General features: G+C 39.8%; 1 protein-coding gene across 1 annotated transcript; it reads right to left on the bottom strand.

The window, feature by feature from the left end:
- Positions 1–5,933: 5,933 nt before the first annotated feature.
- On the bottom strand, positions 5,934–7,500 carry LOC147639450 (BON1-associated protein 2-like). The gene has a single exon (XM_086783393.1). The coding sequence runs from the start codon at positions 6,895–6,897 to the stop codon at positions 6,253–6,255; it is 645 nt and encodes a 214-aa protein (XP_086639519.1). The 5' UTR covers positions 6,898–7,500; the 3' UTR covers positions 5,934–6,252.
- Positions 7,501–15,636: the final 8,136 nt, after the last annotated feature.

Genomic DNA, 15,636 nt, shown 5'->3' with positions numbered 1-15,636 from the left:
TTTTATTTTTATATATTAGAAGGGTAAAAACATGGTTCTTGGTGATTTGCATGATTTTAGAGCCCACAAGGCTTAGATTTCATTACATTGAGGACAAGCAATTTTCATTAGTTCCACTCCAAAAATATGAGCATTAAGCTCCATTAGAGTGGAATAGTTAAATGTTTTCATTATTTTCATGCATTTTTTGAAAGCATGCACAACCTGAACCAAAAACAATAAAAAAACAACCATTAACTAGGACTAGGATCCTTAATCACCTATCATCAAGTCTATTAATAATTATTAACTAGTATTAGGATCCTTAATTACTTACATAACAACCATTAACCTTGGGGGGTTCACCTAAAAATATGTAAGTATACCACGTGAGCTCAAATGAAGGGGTTTTTTAATTTAATATTTTACAGTAAATTTACAGAAATACATTTACATAAGGGTCTTTTTAAATCAATTTTTTAAAAAAAACTAGTAAGCCCATAAAAAAAAAGGGGTCATTTTATTCATAAAAAATTTACAAGTAAGGGGTTTTTCAAATACCCCTTGAACGCACGTGATACATAAGGTTTCTTAGTAGTGTACTCCCCAAGCCATTAACTAGGATAAAGATCCTTAATCACCCCTCATCATGTCCAAGAAACCTCAAAGTGAGCCCATAGTCTCCCAAAAAAGATTGAGTTAAACACCTAGGTCAACACACGTGAGCCTAAAGACATGAGTCGTGAGCTTAGACACCTGAGCAGTGAGTCTAGAGGCAGTCTCCCAAAAAAGATACAAGTTAAACACCTAAGTCAACACATGTGAGCCTAGACACCTAAGTAGTGAGTCTAGAGACATGAGTCAATAGATGCAAGTGTAGATGTAAGTATGCCTAATATTGTACCAAGAAATTATTACTATCTTAAAGACTTGTAAGACATATCTACTCATGTCATTTAAGGATTTTCTTATCATATAATATGTACCAGCTACAATTTTTAAGGAAAATTCTTGTCCTTTGTAATTATTGGGACATGCTTTGTTAATTTCCCAATAATTGCACACCAACCCTTTCATAGGCCTAGCGTTTAATTATTTCCCACCAACCCTATCATAGGTCTAGTACATAAAATTATGTGCCTTGGTAGGCCTATTTTATAAAGATAAATTACACGATCCTAGTTCATACAAAAGAGGCGTGATCCTATGGACATGAGTCTATAGATGTAAGCCTAGAGATTTAGACATGGACATGTAAGCCTAGAGACATGAGTCAATTGAGCCTAGAGACATGAGTCAACTGAGCCTAGAGACATGAGTCAACTAAGCCTACAAACATGAGTCAACAAACGTAAGTTAAAAGACACATGAGTCAATAACATGGTGGAATCAATATGCATGTTATTAGGCATTTAAACTTACAATATATAGGTCAAATACCATAGGACATGATTAATTGGTGTGGACATAAGGCTAAGGGACAAGGCTATAGGGGGGAACATCAACAATGTAGTGTGTAATAATAGTATAAAAGATAACTATGAGCTTAAGTATGTAACTAGTAACTTTTACTAATCAAAGATTAATCAACTATGAGCTTCCATGGTGGTACTCCCACAAGAGTGCAAACATGTGTTACTCCATATGTAATGGGCACATTCATTCTCTCTTTCATTTGGTATCAGAGCATGTCTTTTGATCCATGTTTGGGTGATTTGCATTCTAATTTTTTTAGTTCTTAAGATTTCTATTTTTTTGAAGAAATTTTGAAATTGCTTCAAACCCTAGATCACATTTCCATCTCTATGCTTCTTCCCTTGCAAAATCTAGTTATTTGAGCAATCTTTGAGCTTTTTCTTGTTATTTGAGACAAAAATGAGACATTTTTTATTTTTCCACAAATTTGAAAATCGTGTCTTCTAGAGGAAATTTCTTTAACCCTAGATTTCTTCCATACTTATCTAAGCAAAAAGGATCAACATTGAGCCTTTATGAGTTTTTTGTGAGACTTTCTTGGTGTGATTGGGAGAAAAATTCATCCATTCTACAAGCAAATACGACCGTTAATGATTTCGCCCTCCATGAAGCTATTGTGTGTTTTGCAATCACTCATTCATCATGGCATTTGTGTTAGGTTAAATGAAAGCAAAAATATAAACACACTCACTCAATGCTTATAGAACAAGGGATAGAAAGAGAACACACTCAATGTTTACACATCAAGGGATCAATGTTTTGCAATCGCCCCTACATCATGGTGTTTGTGTTAGATGAAAGAAAAGCTATAAACACTCACTCACTCAATGTTTATAGATCAAAGAGAACACAATGAATAGAAAGAGTGTAGAAGGCAATTCACTAGGATCAAGAGCTCAAGTTACAATGAAGTACAATGAATAGAAAGAGTGTAGAAGGCTAGTTCACTAGGATCAAGAGCTCAAGTTACAATGAAGTACAAATGAAGTACAATGAAGTTACAATGAAGTACAAATGAAGTACAAATGAACAACAACCCTAAATTGAGGATGAGTTTACTTATATACTAGATAACCTAAGGTGCCCGTTTACACCTGGATGACCATCAGAAAAAACCTAGTGGGATAAAAGTTCCCACAGTAGTATAAGTGCATGACCTCAAAGGTAGTACTACCAAATATCTAACATATCCCCTATAGTACAAAAGTGAGGTTTACATAGATTTTAGACTAGTCTCTAAAAGGGAAGAGATCAAAAGCCTGGTAGAAGACCTGAAACATTTCATGTGATAAGGCTTTAGTGAAAAGATCTACCACATTGTCATGTGTACTAAATCAAATTGATTACTCAAGCATAAGGAGCCTCTCTATGATATAGTGATAATGCACTTCAATGTGCTTTGTCCTGGCCACATAGGATTCTTTGCAGCAAGTGCCATTATGATCTAACTATCAATGAGAATAGGAGTGGGAATGTCCCACAAATCCTCCATCAATCTTCTCAACTATACATATTCAACCATCAAAGTAGTGATGATGCTCTATATTTAGCTTCATAGGATGATGCTAAATATTTAGCTTCATAGGATGATGCTGCCATAATTGGTTGTTTCTTACTTAGCCAAGATATGCATGAGCTACCAAGAAAGAAATAGCTTCCATACGTGTGGACTATTGTGTATCATAATGGCCTTCCCAATCAGAATCACTCAAGGCTTATAGTTCTAAATCACCCCCTTGGCATGGAACAATCCAAGATCTTGAGTGCCTTGCAAGTTTCCTAAGATATGTTTAACTCCTGCCAATGTTTAGTAGTGTCTAGGCAATGCATATACTAGACGTCTAGCTATGAGCTACACAAATAGATTAGGCATCCAATAGCTTGATCATAAGTGGTTATGTAGAATGGTTTATCGGCATCCTATAGACTAAGTTTTACACTACGTCCCATTGGTGTAAAAATTGGTTTGGAACTTTCCATGTTGAACCTCTTAAGAAATTCTTGAGTAGTGCTTTAATATACTTTTGACTGCTTTATAACTATGCCACCATTTTGCTATATAAACTGCATACCCAAATAGTAGTGCAAAAGAACAAGATCTAATATCTCAAGTACGATTAGCCTTGAAAGCTATAATGAAATCCTCATTTGATGCTTGTCATCAATAGCATGTCATCTACATAGATAATGACAATAAGAAAATCTTGCTTGTTCTTTTTCATATATAAAATTCTTTTTTTAGGACTATTTTGAAATCCTTGTCCAATTAAATAGGCATGAATCTTCTAGTACCAAGCGTTGGGAGTTTGTTTCAAACCATATAAAGCTTTGTTGAGCTTGCATACCTTCTTAACTAGGTTGAGAAAATCTAGTTGGTCAAATCACATAAACTTCTTCGTGCAAGTCACCATTCAAGAACGTTGTTTTGATGTCCAATTGGTGCACTTTCTATCCATGATGGGCTGCCAAGTATTAACAAATCAAATAGTGGTCATACAGGAAGTGGGAGAAAAAGTTTTATCATAATCAATCCCTTTCTACTGTGGGCATAACCTTTTGCAACAAGTCTAGCCTTGAACTTGTCAATAGATCCATCTACCTTTCTCTTGATTTTGAAAATCCACTAAGAACTACAATAGATTTCTTACCAAGTGGTTCATCCACTCCACCAAATCCCAAGTACCATTTTTCTAAATGGAATGAATTTAATCTTACATGGCTTTCACCCAATTTGGATCTTCTTAATCCCCTTGAAAGACTCATCTACATCATGTAGACCTAAGAAGGTACCTGTCAAAAGTAGTAACCCTAGTCGCACACTAGAAAGCAATCTTAGAGCTGTGATGTGAATCCCATTTGGATTAACACCATGATACTCAATTGAGGACATTAATAAGTGTTATGTAAAGGCACTATAAAGGTTGTACATTATGAGAAATCGGCCACCCAAGGCCTAGTTAGTAAGTTTTAGGCACCCAAGTGTGAATAAGGGCCAATTGTATATAAGGTAATTTCTCATAATGAAAGGACACAATCCCCTTTCTGCTATTGAGAGCTCTTCCTTTGTACTTGTGATAGAGTGAGAAGTGAGAGCATTTTAGCATTGTGCCTCTCTCATGCTTGTGTGTTTATGCTTATATGAGAGAGTGAGAGAGAGTGTGATTAGCCTATGTGATGGTGTGAGCAACTCCACGGTGATAGTGAGGAGGTAGAGCTTGGAGTTTGGAGCATATATGCGAGCTTTGGAGGCTTTGCCTTATGTTCAGTCTCAACATCTCTACATATTTTTGAATGTGGAGAGGGCTTATTCTCTCACCTTTCTCAAAAAATCCTTTACACACAAAATTATTAAGACCCTGCCTTATGTTTAGTCTCAACCTCTCTTTACTCTTTTTTCATCATCTAATTATTATCAAAGGCCTTGCCCTATCTTTAGGCTCAACATCTCTCTCTACTCTTTTTTCATCATCCATAAATCTTTTTTCATTGTCTTTTACAAAACAAAGTATCAAGGCACATCTCTCTCCTTTTTTCATCATCCACAAGTCTCGTGAATTTGATGGGGCTTACCCTCTCACGTTCAATGTAGAATCCATTACTTAGGTAATGTTTACGACCTTCATTTTGTAATACTAGTTGTAAACATTGGGCATATTGTGTGCACACACATGCACATTACTTAGGTAATGTTTACGACTTTCATTCTGTAATACTTCTTTAAACATTGGGCATAGCAAGATTGTGCGCACGCACATGCACCTTCTCCTACCTACCTCTTTACATTGATAATTTCTATGGCATGTAAATGTAGTCCAACCATAAATCCTTAGGCATTCTTTAAGATGAGCACCTTCTCCTACCTACCTCTTTGCATTGACAATTTATGTGGCATGTAAGTGTAGTCCAACCATAAAGCCTTAGGCATTCTTCAGGATGAGCACCTTCTCCTACCTACCTCTTTGCATTGACAATTTATGTGGCATGTAAGTGTAGTCCAACCATAAACCTTACATTCTCTAAGATGAGCACTTTCTCCTACCTACCTCTTTGCATTGACAATTTCTATGGCAAGTAAATGTAGTCCAACCATAAAGCCTTAAACATTCTCTAAGATAAGTAACTTATTTTAAAGGACACAATCATTTGTATACCTCATTAAAAATTTTGGCATGTAGATATTCTCTTTGCTATTCATCTATTTTGGAAAAAATAACTTCTTACTATCTACACACTCGATGATGATATCATCTATCAAGCATATAAGATCGTTGTCCTACATAGATTTTTAAGATCTACAACTTTTCTTTTGATTGCATCTCCACCCAAGGCTATAAACCCTAGAAGTACAAGTAAAGAAGATGCTTACAAGTGGAGGGGTTATAACTTTAAGGTGGTGATTTAGTACAAGTGAGGGGTTGAGATTACATATAAGTGGAGAATTGAAGAAAACATTTCTCGTTTCAACAAGTTGGAGGGAGGGGTTAGAAATGATAAGACTCATATTTCTATTGAAGAAAACATTCCTCGTTTCAACAAGCTAGAGGGGCTAGAAATGATGAGGCTTATATTTCTACTCCTCATGTAAGCTTTCCTTGCTACACCTTATCATATTGTGATGTTGCGCAAATGAGAATCAAAGCAAGGGTAGCAGGGATAATTACATGATTTAAAAGAATAAGGTGTGTAATTGATGCAAGAGGAGGCCTAGACATGGCTATGAGAGATCGCTTGGACCCTTATAGTTCCTAAGCTTAATTAAAAAGGCAAGTGAGATGCAATGGACTTTACATAGAGTAATTAATCGAAGGTGAAACTTTCTGTCTCCGCTTCTTGCACGTACTGATGTTCCGGCAGCGATATGGCACGTGCAGGGCTGATGAGATGATGCTTGACATCGGGCTTTTTGAACTCTTCGAAGAAGAGCATTCTGGAGAAATCGTCGGAGTGTTGTTGGCGGCGCAGGAACTTGCCGGTCGGCGGGATCCAGACGTTGAGGATGCCGTGGGGATCGCCGGACGAGAGGCGGATCCAGAAGGCCAGGCAGTGGATGGGGTTGTGTGCAGGCCCTTCTTTGAGGACGTCGGACAAGAAGATTCGGACGGTGCCCACCAGCTTGTCCCGTGCGAACACCATGCGGCCGCCTTGGCAGAAGATGTCCACCGTTAGACAGGCCAGCGAATCCCTGCGCAGCTGCCGCTCCGCCACGCTCACCGTCAGCACGTCGTTCCACACCGGATTCTGGCCGCCCTTCTCGTCAACACTTGTGCGGGCCTTGTGCTCCTCGTCCACGTACGCCACCGCGTACGTCCGCATGCGCCCCAGAAGCCTCACCTTCTTCAGGTCCTGGGCTGATATGATTCTTAGCTCGATTGTGCGCCTCTTTTCTTCGGCTAAGCCGGCCAGAGAGGAGCTGGTCTCCCTGTTGAATTTGTGTAGCCTCATTGTAGCCGGTCAGGCAACATCGACCCAGATGGAAACAGAATACAATATGTTGTGCGACGTGTTCGTGTGCGCGTGCGAGAGGAGAGAGAGAGAGAGTGTGTGTGTGTGTGTGTGTGTGTGTGTGTGAGAGAGAGAGAGAGAGAGAGAGAGAGAGAGAGAGTGTGTGAGAGAGAGAAGCTTACAACGCTAGACCTAGAATTGTGGCTCGCTGCTCATATACCGCGTGTGCGTGTGTGTGTGTGTTTTCTGGCATGGGGGAGAGAGACAGAGAGAGAATTGTATTTCGAATGAGAAAGCTTGGACCTAGCTGTGTGTTGTGTGTGAGAGAGAGATCCTAACGCCGCTAAGTCGAAAGCTTGAGTCCTCTACAGCTCTCACAAAGAGAAATTTATGCTTCAACTCATGATATGATGGAGTTGCACTCTTTGGAAGAGGTAAAGTAGAAGACGTTGGGCCAAGGCTTTTATGCTCGAAGAGCAAGACGGGAAGACAAAAGACACTTCAAAAGGGAAAAAAGCATATTTTGTACAAAAGAGGTGCCTCGACTGTAGAGCAACAATGGCGTCCATAGATTCTGGCCCCCCATTGTATTAGTTGTTGCTGCTAACTCCTCTCGCAAGGTGTCTGGCAAAGAACTTTCAAAGTGGGAGTGTGTGATTTTCAGTTTCACAGGATTCCAAGGACTAGTGCACTTGCCACCGCCCACATTCACTCGTGATTTCATTCACTTCACATCACACATACCACCACTAGTACGCACCATGACCCACACCTACCAGCAGACCCTCCTATCGTTTTCCGCAAAGCAACGCAGCATTATTGACATTACCAATAAGAAAAGTGAAAACCTTGTGAACACTAAAGTCATGCTCCTAACCTTGTGACAAATCTCAACAAACTTTATGTCTCGTCTCAGCATTTACGGTTCACATACATAGTGGACTAGTTTTTGCTTATAAAAATACTTCAATATCTCGAAACTAAGTTAGTGGGGAATAGTAATCTATGTTTGAGTATTAAACATGGACTACATATGTCCATTTCTATGGTGTAGCGCTTTTTTTAAATACCTTTGTGACCAATGCTATTAGTTTTATATCTCTTTACCTATAATTTACTTCACATCATGCTATTTAACTTGTTAAACTGTTGTACAACTTGTCTTTGTCCCCTCCACATGTGATCCTGTAGATCTTGTAGCTTGATATTCTTTTCCGTATGTCAAGATCCTTCTTTACAAACAAAATACCCTCCGTGTCCCACCATCAACATGAAACCATAGTAAATAAATAATGCAATTTCTTTTTCACCTTATATAAATGCATGGAATGCATGGTGCAAGTAAGAATGTTGACCATAAAGAAATTACATGCATGCTTGCCCAACATATCAAGTTGGCTTAGAAATCACTTGTTGATGACGGTTGTCTAACATAAGTGGGCCTAGAAAATCACAATGTACTCTTATCTTTATGTTTTATTGGTTGAGTAGAGAAGAAGAAGATAGAGGAAAATTCAACTATCCATATCTCTCTTGTGTCTTGCTCTCTCTCGTGTGTGTGTGTTTTCTTGCTAGGGTTTGAAGCTCCCTCTCTCCCCCACATTCTCTTTATGGTATCAGAGCCTGGTTCGTGTGAGAGCTAATAAGGAGGCAAGCAAGAGGCAAGAACAAGCAAGCAAGGAAGTGGTACTACACGGCTAAGAGCACCATCATCTCTTTCCCCTTCTTGATTTAGGTACAACACCCCCTCAGTAGCTCTGGGAGCACACATCTCCGACTGAGGAGCTATCTTTGCAAGAGCGGAGCTACAGGGACACGTATATTATCTTATTGGATAGATTTGTTTTTTGCTAGATTCGCATTTCGGGTGCGTTATGGGCCTCATTTCATCAATGCAAGGTATTTTTAGCAATTTTCTAGAAGTTCTGGTAGAGAACTATTTTTGCTCGAAATCTGGTTATTGTAGTGCAGCAGTGCATTTTGGAAGTGTAGACAGGGTTTGCACATATATTGTTGATACTGGGTGTATGTACATGTACTCTGGTCACATTTGGTGACACAGAGGCTGTGCTGAAGTACCGTTGCTGCAATAGCTACAAGAGATACTGCTGTATTACAGGTTGCATACAGAAGTTGTCTGTTTTGTAGGTTATTTGATTGCTATAGGAAAACATGTCTGACAGAATTAATCAGATTATTAGTGAGAAGCTAGATAAGAATAACTTCCATGCTTGGAAGTTCATAATGACCAATTTCCTAATGGGTAAAGGATTTTGGGATTATGTAGAAGGAGACAATGAGGAACCTCTAGAGTTATCTGAGGAGGATGCCACTCCTGCAGAGATAACGACATTCAAGGATTAGAATCAAGGTAAAAGAAAAGTCATGTACTAGCTTTCAATTAGTGTCAAAGACACTATGATAGGACACATACAAGATGCAAACACTCCAACAGTTGCATGGTAGAATCTAGTTCATATATTCCAGAATAACACAAAGGCAAGGAGCTGTAGTTAAAGCAAGAGTTGCATACTGTGGAAAAGAAAAGCATGTCCATCAATGAATATGCCTTAAAGATCAAGGGCATTGTTGAATCCCTTGGGTTTATCAATGTATTAGTGGAGGATGATGATTTGGTGAGTGTCTATCTGAAAGCGCTTGGCAAAGAGTACAAGACATTCAAGACCTCCATTGTAGTTAGGGAGAATATTCCCAACTTTTGGGACTTGATATCTATGCTGATCATAGAATAATAGGCTTTAGGTGAGGATTCTTCTCACAAAGCAAGAACACATCGAAACAGCCCTTCTACTCTAATTCAGGTAGAGGCAGAGGTACGAGGCCAAGGTGGTGGCCGACAAGGAAATCAAAATTTTGGACAACAACAGTCCAATGATTCACAATGTTCAGCAACAATCATACACAGGTGGAAGAGGCCAGTCTAGAGGTAGGGGAAACCAAAGAGGCCGAGGTGGTTGGCAAAAAAATCAAAATTCAAATAGCATAGAGTGCTATTACTATGGCAAACGAGGACACATGGCAAAGGACTGCTACAAAAAGCACAATGACATTAAAAGTGGGAAGTTGCAGTAAGGCAACTATGCATCATCTCTAGCAAACATGGAGGTGATAAGAGAAGCGAGCAGTTGTTTGTTGTGATGAAGCACAAGTTCCATAATAGGGGATTTGTCATGATCTCAAGATATATGGTATGTGGATTCTGGCGCCTCTAATGACATGAGCAATCATGCTAAGTGATTTAGAGATATGCAAAAAACTAGAAAAACTAGGTTATGTAGAAACAGGTGATGATATTGTGCATCCCATTGTGCATGCTAGTAAAGTGCCATTGTCTATGCAGGATGGCAAAATGAAGTACTTGGCTGATGTACTTCATGTTCGGAATATTCTAAAGAACCTAGTTTCTATTGGTAAAGTGCCATTGTCTATGCAGGATGGCAAAATGAAGTACTTGGCTGATGTACTTCATGTTCGGAATATTCTAAAGAACCTAGTTTCTATTGGATAGATAGTTGACCAGGATCTGCAAGTGAGGTTTGATCCTCAAGGATGTTTTGTGGAAGACTTCAAAAATAAGTGTTGCTTGGTTGCAAAGGGTAACAGAAATGGCAGGATGTTTACTTTGTATGTGAACATGCCTAAGATAAAGGCATCCATGTTTGTGCATGAAACAGGTGTCATTGTTTTGCAGATATTGACATATGGCACAAGCACATTTTGGTCATGTGAATGTACAGTGATGACTGAAGTCTATGTAGGCCCAAAATGTTGTTGCAGGTTTGCCAAAGTTTAAGGTTAACTGTATGCATAAGGTATGTGAAGCATGCCAACTTGGTAAGCAGGCCAAACATGCTTTCCCACATCAAAAGCATGTTAGTGCAAGGCCATTGGATGTCATACATTCAGATATATGGGGACCGACTAAGACAGCAACAATTGCAGGTAGTAGGTACTATGTTACATTCATTGATGTGACCACACTAGGAAAGTGTGGGTTTATTTCATGATGAAGGAAAAAAGTGAGGTGTTTTCTCACTTTTAGAGATTTAAAGCCTTGGTCGAGAAGGAACAAGGCATGCAAATAAAATGCCTAAGATTAAATGGTGGGCGAGAATATTTCTCCAATGAGTTCAGCAATTTCCTGAGAAAGTAGGAATCAAGAGGCAGTTTACATGTAGGTACAATCCGCAAAACAACAGAATGGTGGTGCAAAAAGGAAAAACACGCATATTGCAGAAGTGGCACGTGCCTTGATGGGCTGAAAAGAATATGCCACATTACTTTTGTCAGAAGTAGTAACAACTACTGTGTACATTATGAACACGACACCCATTGCAACTGTTTATGGTATGACTCCTGAACAGAAGTTTACAGGCATAAGACCGGATGTGTCTCACTTGAAAGTGTTTGGGTGTATTGCATATGTACATGTTTCTGATGAAGTGAGAACAAAGTTGGATCCAAAGACAGAGAAATGCATCTTCATTGGTTATGCTATGGAGCAAAAAAGGTTATAGATGCTATAATCCTAAAACTCGTGAGATGCGAGTAAGCATAGATGTTGTCTTCAATGAGATGAGTAGCTGGTATGCACGAGTAGTGAAGGCAACAGAAGATGCAGATGTAAGAAGTGCTGATGTTGCACCACATATAGAGCAGCAATCACAGTGCTGAGAGGACCTGGGGAGTCCTCGAGCAATGGATCCAATGTTAGCCCATGGTCAAGCAGGTTGAGTAATGATGCAGGTACACATGTATCATGGAAAGGGAAGGAAAAGGTAGATCAACCATCTGTACCTGATCTGTCAGCATATCACTCATATGTGGACGGTGACTCTAGTGGCTCTGAGCAGAGCCTTGATGAGGAGCTTGGCATTCCGTTTGTGGTTACTCCTGGTGTAAGGAGAACTAAGGTTGTTTTTTAGGACACCTGGCAGTGATCTAGGAGTACGCAGGTCTATGAGGGTTAGATACCATGTTAATAGGTTGAGATATGATGGATATTAAGCCCATCATTATGCTTACATGGTAAAATCAATCCACGAGGTTGATCCCACTTGCTTTGAGCACACAAAATTTGGAAATAAGAAATGGGAAGATGCCAAGAATGAGGAGATGGCAGCATTGGATGCAAATGCATGGGAGTTAGTGCCTTTGCCTAAGGAAAAGAAGGCAATTGGCTATAAGTGGGTGTATAAAGTCAAGCACAATGCTGATGGTTCAGTGAGCAGGTACAAGGCAAGATTGGTTGCCAAGGGCTGTGCGTAGACTTATGGCATAGACTATGAGGAGACATTCAGCCCAGTTTTGCAAGAATGGCAACTGTGAGAGCTATCATTGCTATAGCTGCAGCAAAGGGTTGGTCTTTAAATGGATGTAAAGAATGATTTCTTGCATGGTGATTTTCAAGAAGAAGTGTACATGATGCAGCCACTTGGTTATGAGAGTGATGCACATCTAGATTTTGTGTAGGTTATGCAAAGCCTTGTATGGCTTGAAGCAGGCACCGAGAGCATGGTTACCAAGTATGGATGGCCCCAAAGGACAAGGAAAAAACATCTTTTGTTGACAGAATGGGGGGCTTTTGCCTCTAATGTAATGAATTTTGGACTAAAGAATGCTCCAGCCACATTCCAATGGATAGTTTAAGAAATATTCTATGAATATTTAACCACCTTCATAAGGATCTTCATGGATTATTTAACCACCTTCATGAATATTTAACCACCTTCATGAGGATCTTCATGGATGATTATAGTGTGTTTGGAAAGAAAGAAGACCACATATAACACACCTCATGATGTGCCTAGAGAAGTGCAGGAAATCCAGACTGAGCCTTAATCCAGCTAAGTGCACCTTTGTGAGTGGATCCCTCTTAGGGCACATAGTATATACAGAAGGGCTAGCAATAGATTCGGTCAAAGGTCACGATTATTAGCTTTAGCCACCCAATAATGCCAAGGAACTTGCCATATTTCAAGTGACATAGCATATTCATGAGGTTCTTGGTGGTGAATGTGGCAATATCCTTGTACAGCCTGACGGTGAAAGATGTAGAATATGTCTAGTCAGGATCTTGTCACTCAGGAGTATTCTGGAATCTTAAGCGGATACTGTCATCAGCACCCATTCTCCAACAACCAAACTTTGATATGGTATTCCATGTATTTGTTGATGCCTCTTATTTCACCATTGGTAGTGTTGTGTCGTAGGAATCACAAGATGGCTGGTTCAGACCAGTTTATTATGCAAGAAGAAGGTTGTCTAAACCAAAAAGGAACTACTCCCCACCATAGAAAAGGCATCATTGGGTATGATACTTGATCAAGGAGTTCAGGCACTATCTGTTAGGAGAGGTTTTTGAATTTCATGTGGATCACAAGGCACCCTTGTACCTGGTGAACAAACCACACCTGGTAGGAAAATTAGTCACATGGATGCTTCTATTACAAGAGTTTGAGTTTGCTATAAGGCACACCCTAGAAACAAGCACACAATAGCAAATTTCCTGTCAAGATTGGAGTCACAAGAAGATCGAGAGAGGGTGTAAGATGACTTCTTGGATGCACATCTCCTCATCATCATATATGGAGAAAAACCTAGCTGGTATGATGATACGCTACAGTTCCTGTCTAACTTGTCCTTTCTCGAGTACATGTCCAAAGATTAGAGAAAAAAGCTAACTCTCCAGAGCAAGTCGTTCATCACCAGGTCAGCTCTACAGGATGGGCATTGATCAAATATTAAGAAGATGCATCGCCAAACTTGAACAATAGGCTGTGCTAGCTAACGCACCTCCTCAAGCAATAAGCGGAGGGCACTTTTTCAGAGAAGTCACAGGGCGAAAAGTGTTTGAGGCACATGACTATGGTGGCCAACTGCATTAAAAGATGCACACAAGTTCACAAAGGAGTGGGATATGTGCCAGAGGTTGGGGAAACCGAATGATGTAGATAGAATGTCTCACAACCCAATATTTCCCCTAGAGCCATTCCAAAAGTGGGGTCTGGACTTTGTCGGCCCATTCAAGCTAGCAACTCAGTGAACATGAAATAAATACATTCTAGTGGCTACGGATTACTGCACAAAATGGGTAGAAGCTAAGGCCTTGAGAGGCTATAAGGCATTATCAGTAACAAAGTTTCTTTATGAAACTATCATGAACAAGATTCATGATGCCTAATAGAGATAGTCAGCCATGGGATCCACTTCCTCGATGAAGTGATCAAGAAGTTGACAGAGCAACATATGGTAATACATAAGAAGTCAACAATCTACTACCCACACAGATAAATGGGCAAGAAGAATCCACCAACGAAATCTTGAAGGGAATTCTTGTCAAGACAGTGAATGAAAATAGGACCGAATGGGACACAAAGCTACACTCGCGGCATTATGGGCATTCCAAATAGCTTACAAGAATGCAACAAGACGTATGGTGTATGGACTAGAAGCAATAGTGCCTTTCATCATGGTGTATGGACTAGAAGCAATAGTGCCCATAGAGTTCCTCACACAAAGCCTTAGGATAGCAGTAGTAGAATGGCTCTCTCTAGAAGAATCAGAAGTGCATAAGATTGAGCAACTCCTTAAGCTGGATGAAAGGAAACTACATAGTGCATGGACATTCAAAATTTTACAAAAGAGGAGGAAGCTACAGGTGAAAAAAAACACAAAATTAAAGATCTTCTAAGAAGGAGATGCACTACTTTTCTCATCAAGAATGGGACCCCACTCAAGAAAATTGAAAAATGAGATGGACAGGTCCATTCAAAATTGTTAGAAAAATGGGGATAGGAACCTTTGAGCTAGCAAGTCTGGATGGTGAAAGGCTAAGAAAATTGGTGAATGGGTATAGGCTGAAGCCTTATCATGGAAGGCTGCCAGAACAAGAAGGAAAAATGTATCCAGATCTAGAGCCAGAGAATGACCAACAAGAAGAATCCGAGTCCAATTAGGATCTAGAATCTAGAGAGGATTTTGGAGAAAATGAAAATAGAAAAGAATAAAATCCAAAATTAGGCATTACATATGTAAATATGATTATAGTGTGCCTAGAGAACAAGGAGCTAGCTGGCAGTAGTGTGGACGTGGCAAGAAAATCTAGGTTGCCTCCCCGAAAAAGGGTGCATGGATGGAAAGGGAAACATGCCGCATCACTATCGTTGCCTATCCTCAACTTAGCCACCATTAATGACCTCACAAATAGTGTAGTAGGCAGTCATGGTCAGATTTTGAAAGGGATTTGGGGAAATTATAGAGATGTTGAGTAGTTATGGCCATATCTAGGGGAGGTGTGCATTACAACAATGGCTGGATACCTCTCCATCAAAGGCCTAATGCTATGCTACGCTTTCAACCCTTCTTCTCTGCTAAACTCTTCTTTCACCCTCGTCTTCTATCCCTCAACCCCATCATTCTCAAAGGTGAAAGGATTGTGGAGTTCCAGTACCTCTTATCCACCTTATACAAGGAGACAGTAAGCATGGTCAGTGGTTGGAAAAGATGGTATTAAAAGAGTTTGTTTGCAAAGCTGCCCTGGGAGGAGCCCCAATACAACTTGAAGGCTATGGAGCAGTTGGAGAAACTGTAGAAGTCCAACATCATCACGCTCCCATCAAGTGTGAGAAGAGAGTGTTCAACCCTCTGTATGTTATTGAATCATTCAAATTGTCGATTGAGGGGGAAGTTGAGATCAAGCCAGCGTAACGAGACTTG

This window comes from Cibotium barometz, chromosome 4 (assembly GCF_041138505.1).
Source record: "Cibotium barometz isolate CiBa-2024 chromosome 4, ASM4113850v1, whole genome shotgun sequence".
NCBI classification, from domain to species: domain Eukaryota; kingdom Viridiplantae; phylum Streptophyta; class Polypodiopsida; order Cyatheales; family Cibotiaceae; genus Cibotium; species Cibotium barometz.
The sequence above is the reverse complement of the archived record's forward strand: the minus strand, read 5'-3'. Positions and strand labels throughout refer to the sequence as shown.

Bases quoted from the DNA above. Each gene is read 5' to 3' on its own strand.
- LOC147639450 (XM_086783393.1), bottom strand. From the start codon at position 6,897: ATGAGGCTACACAAATTCAACAGGGAGACCAGCTCCTCTCTGGCCGGC.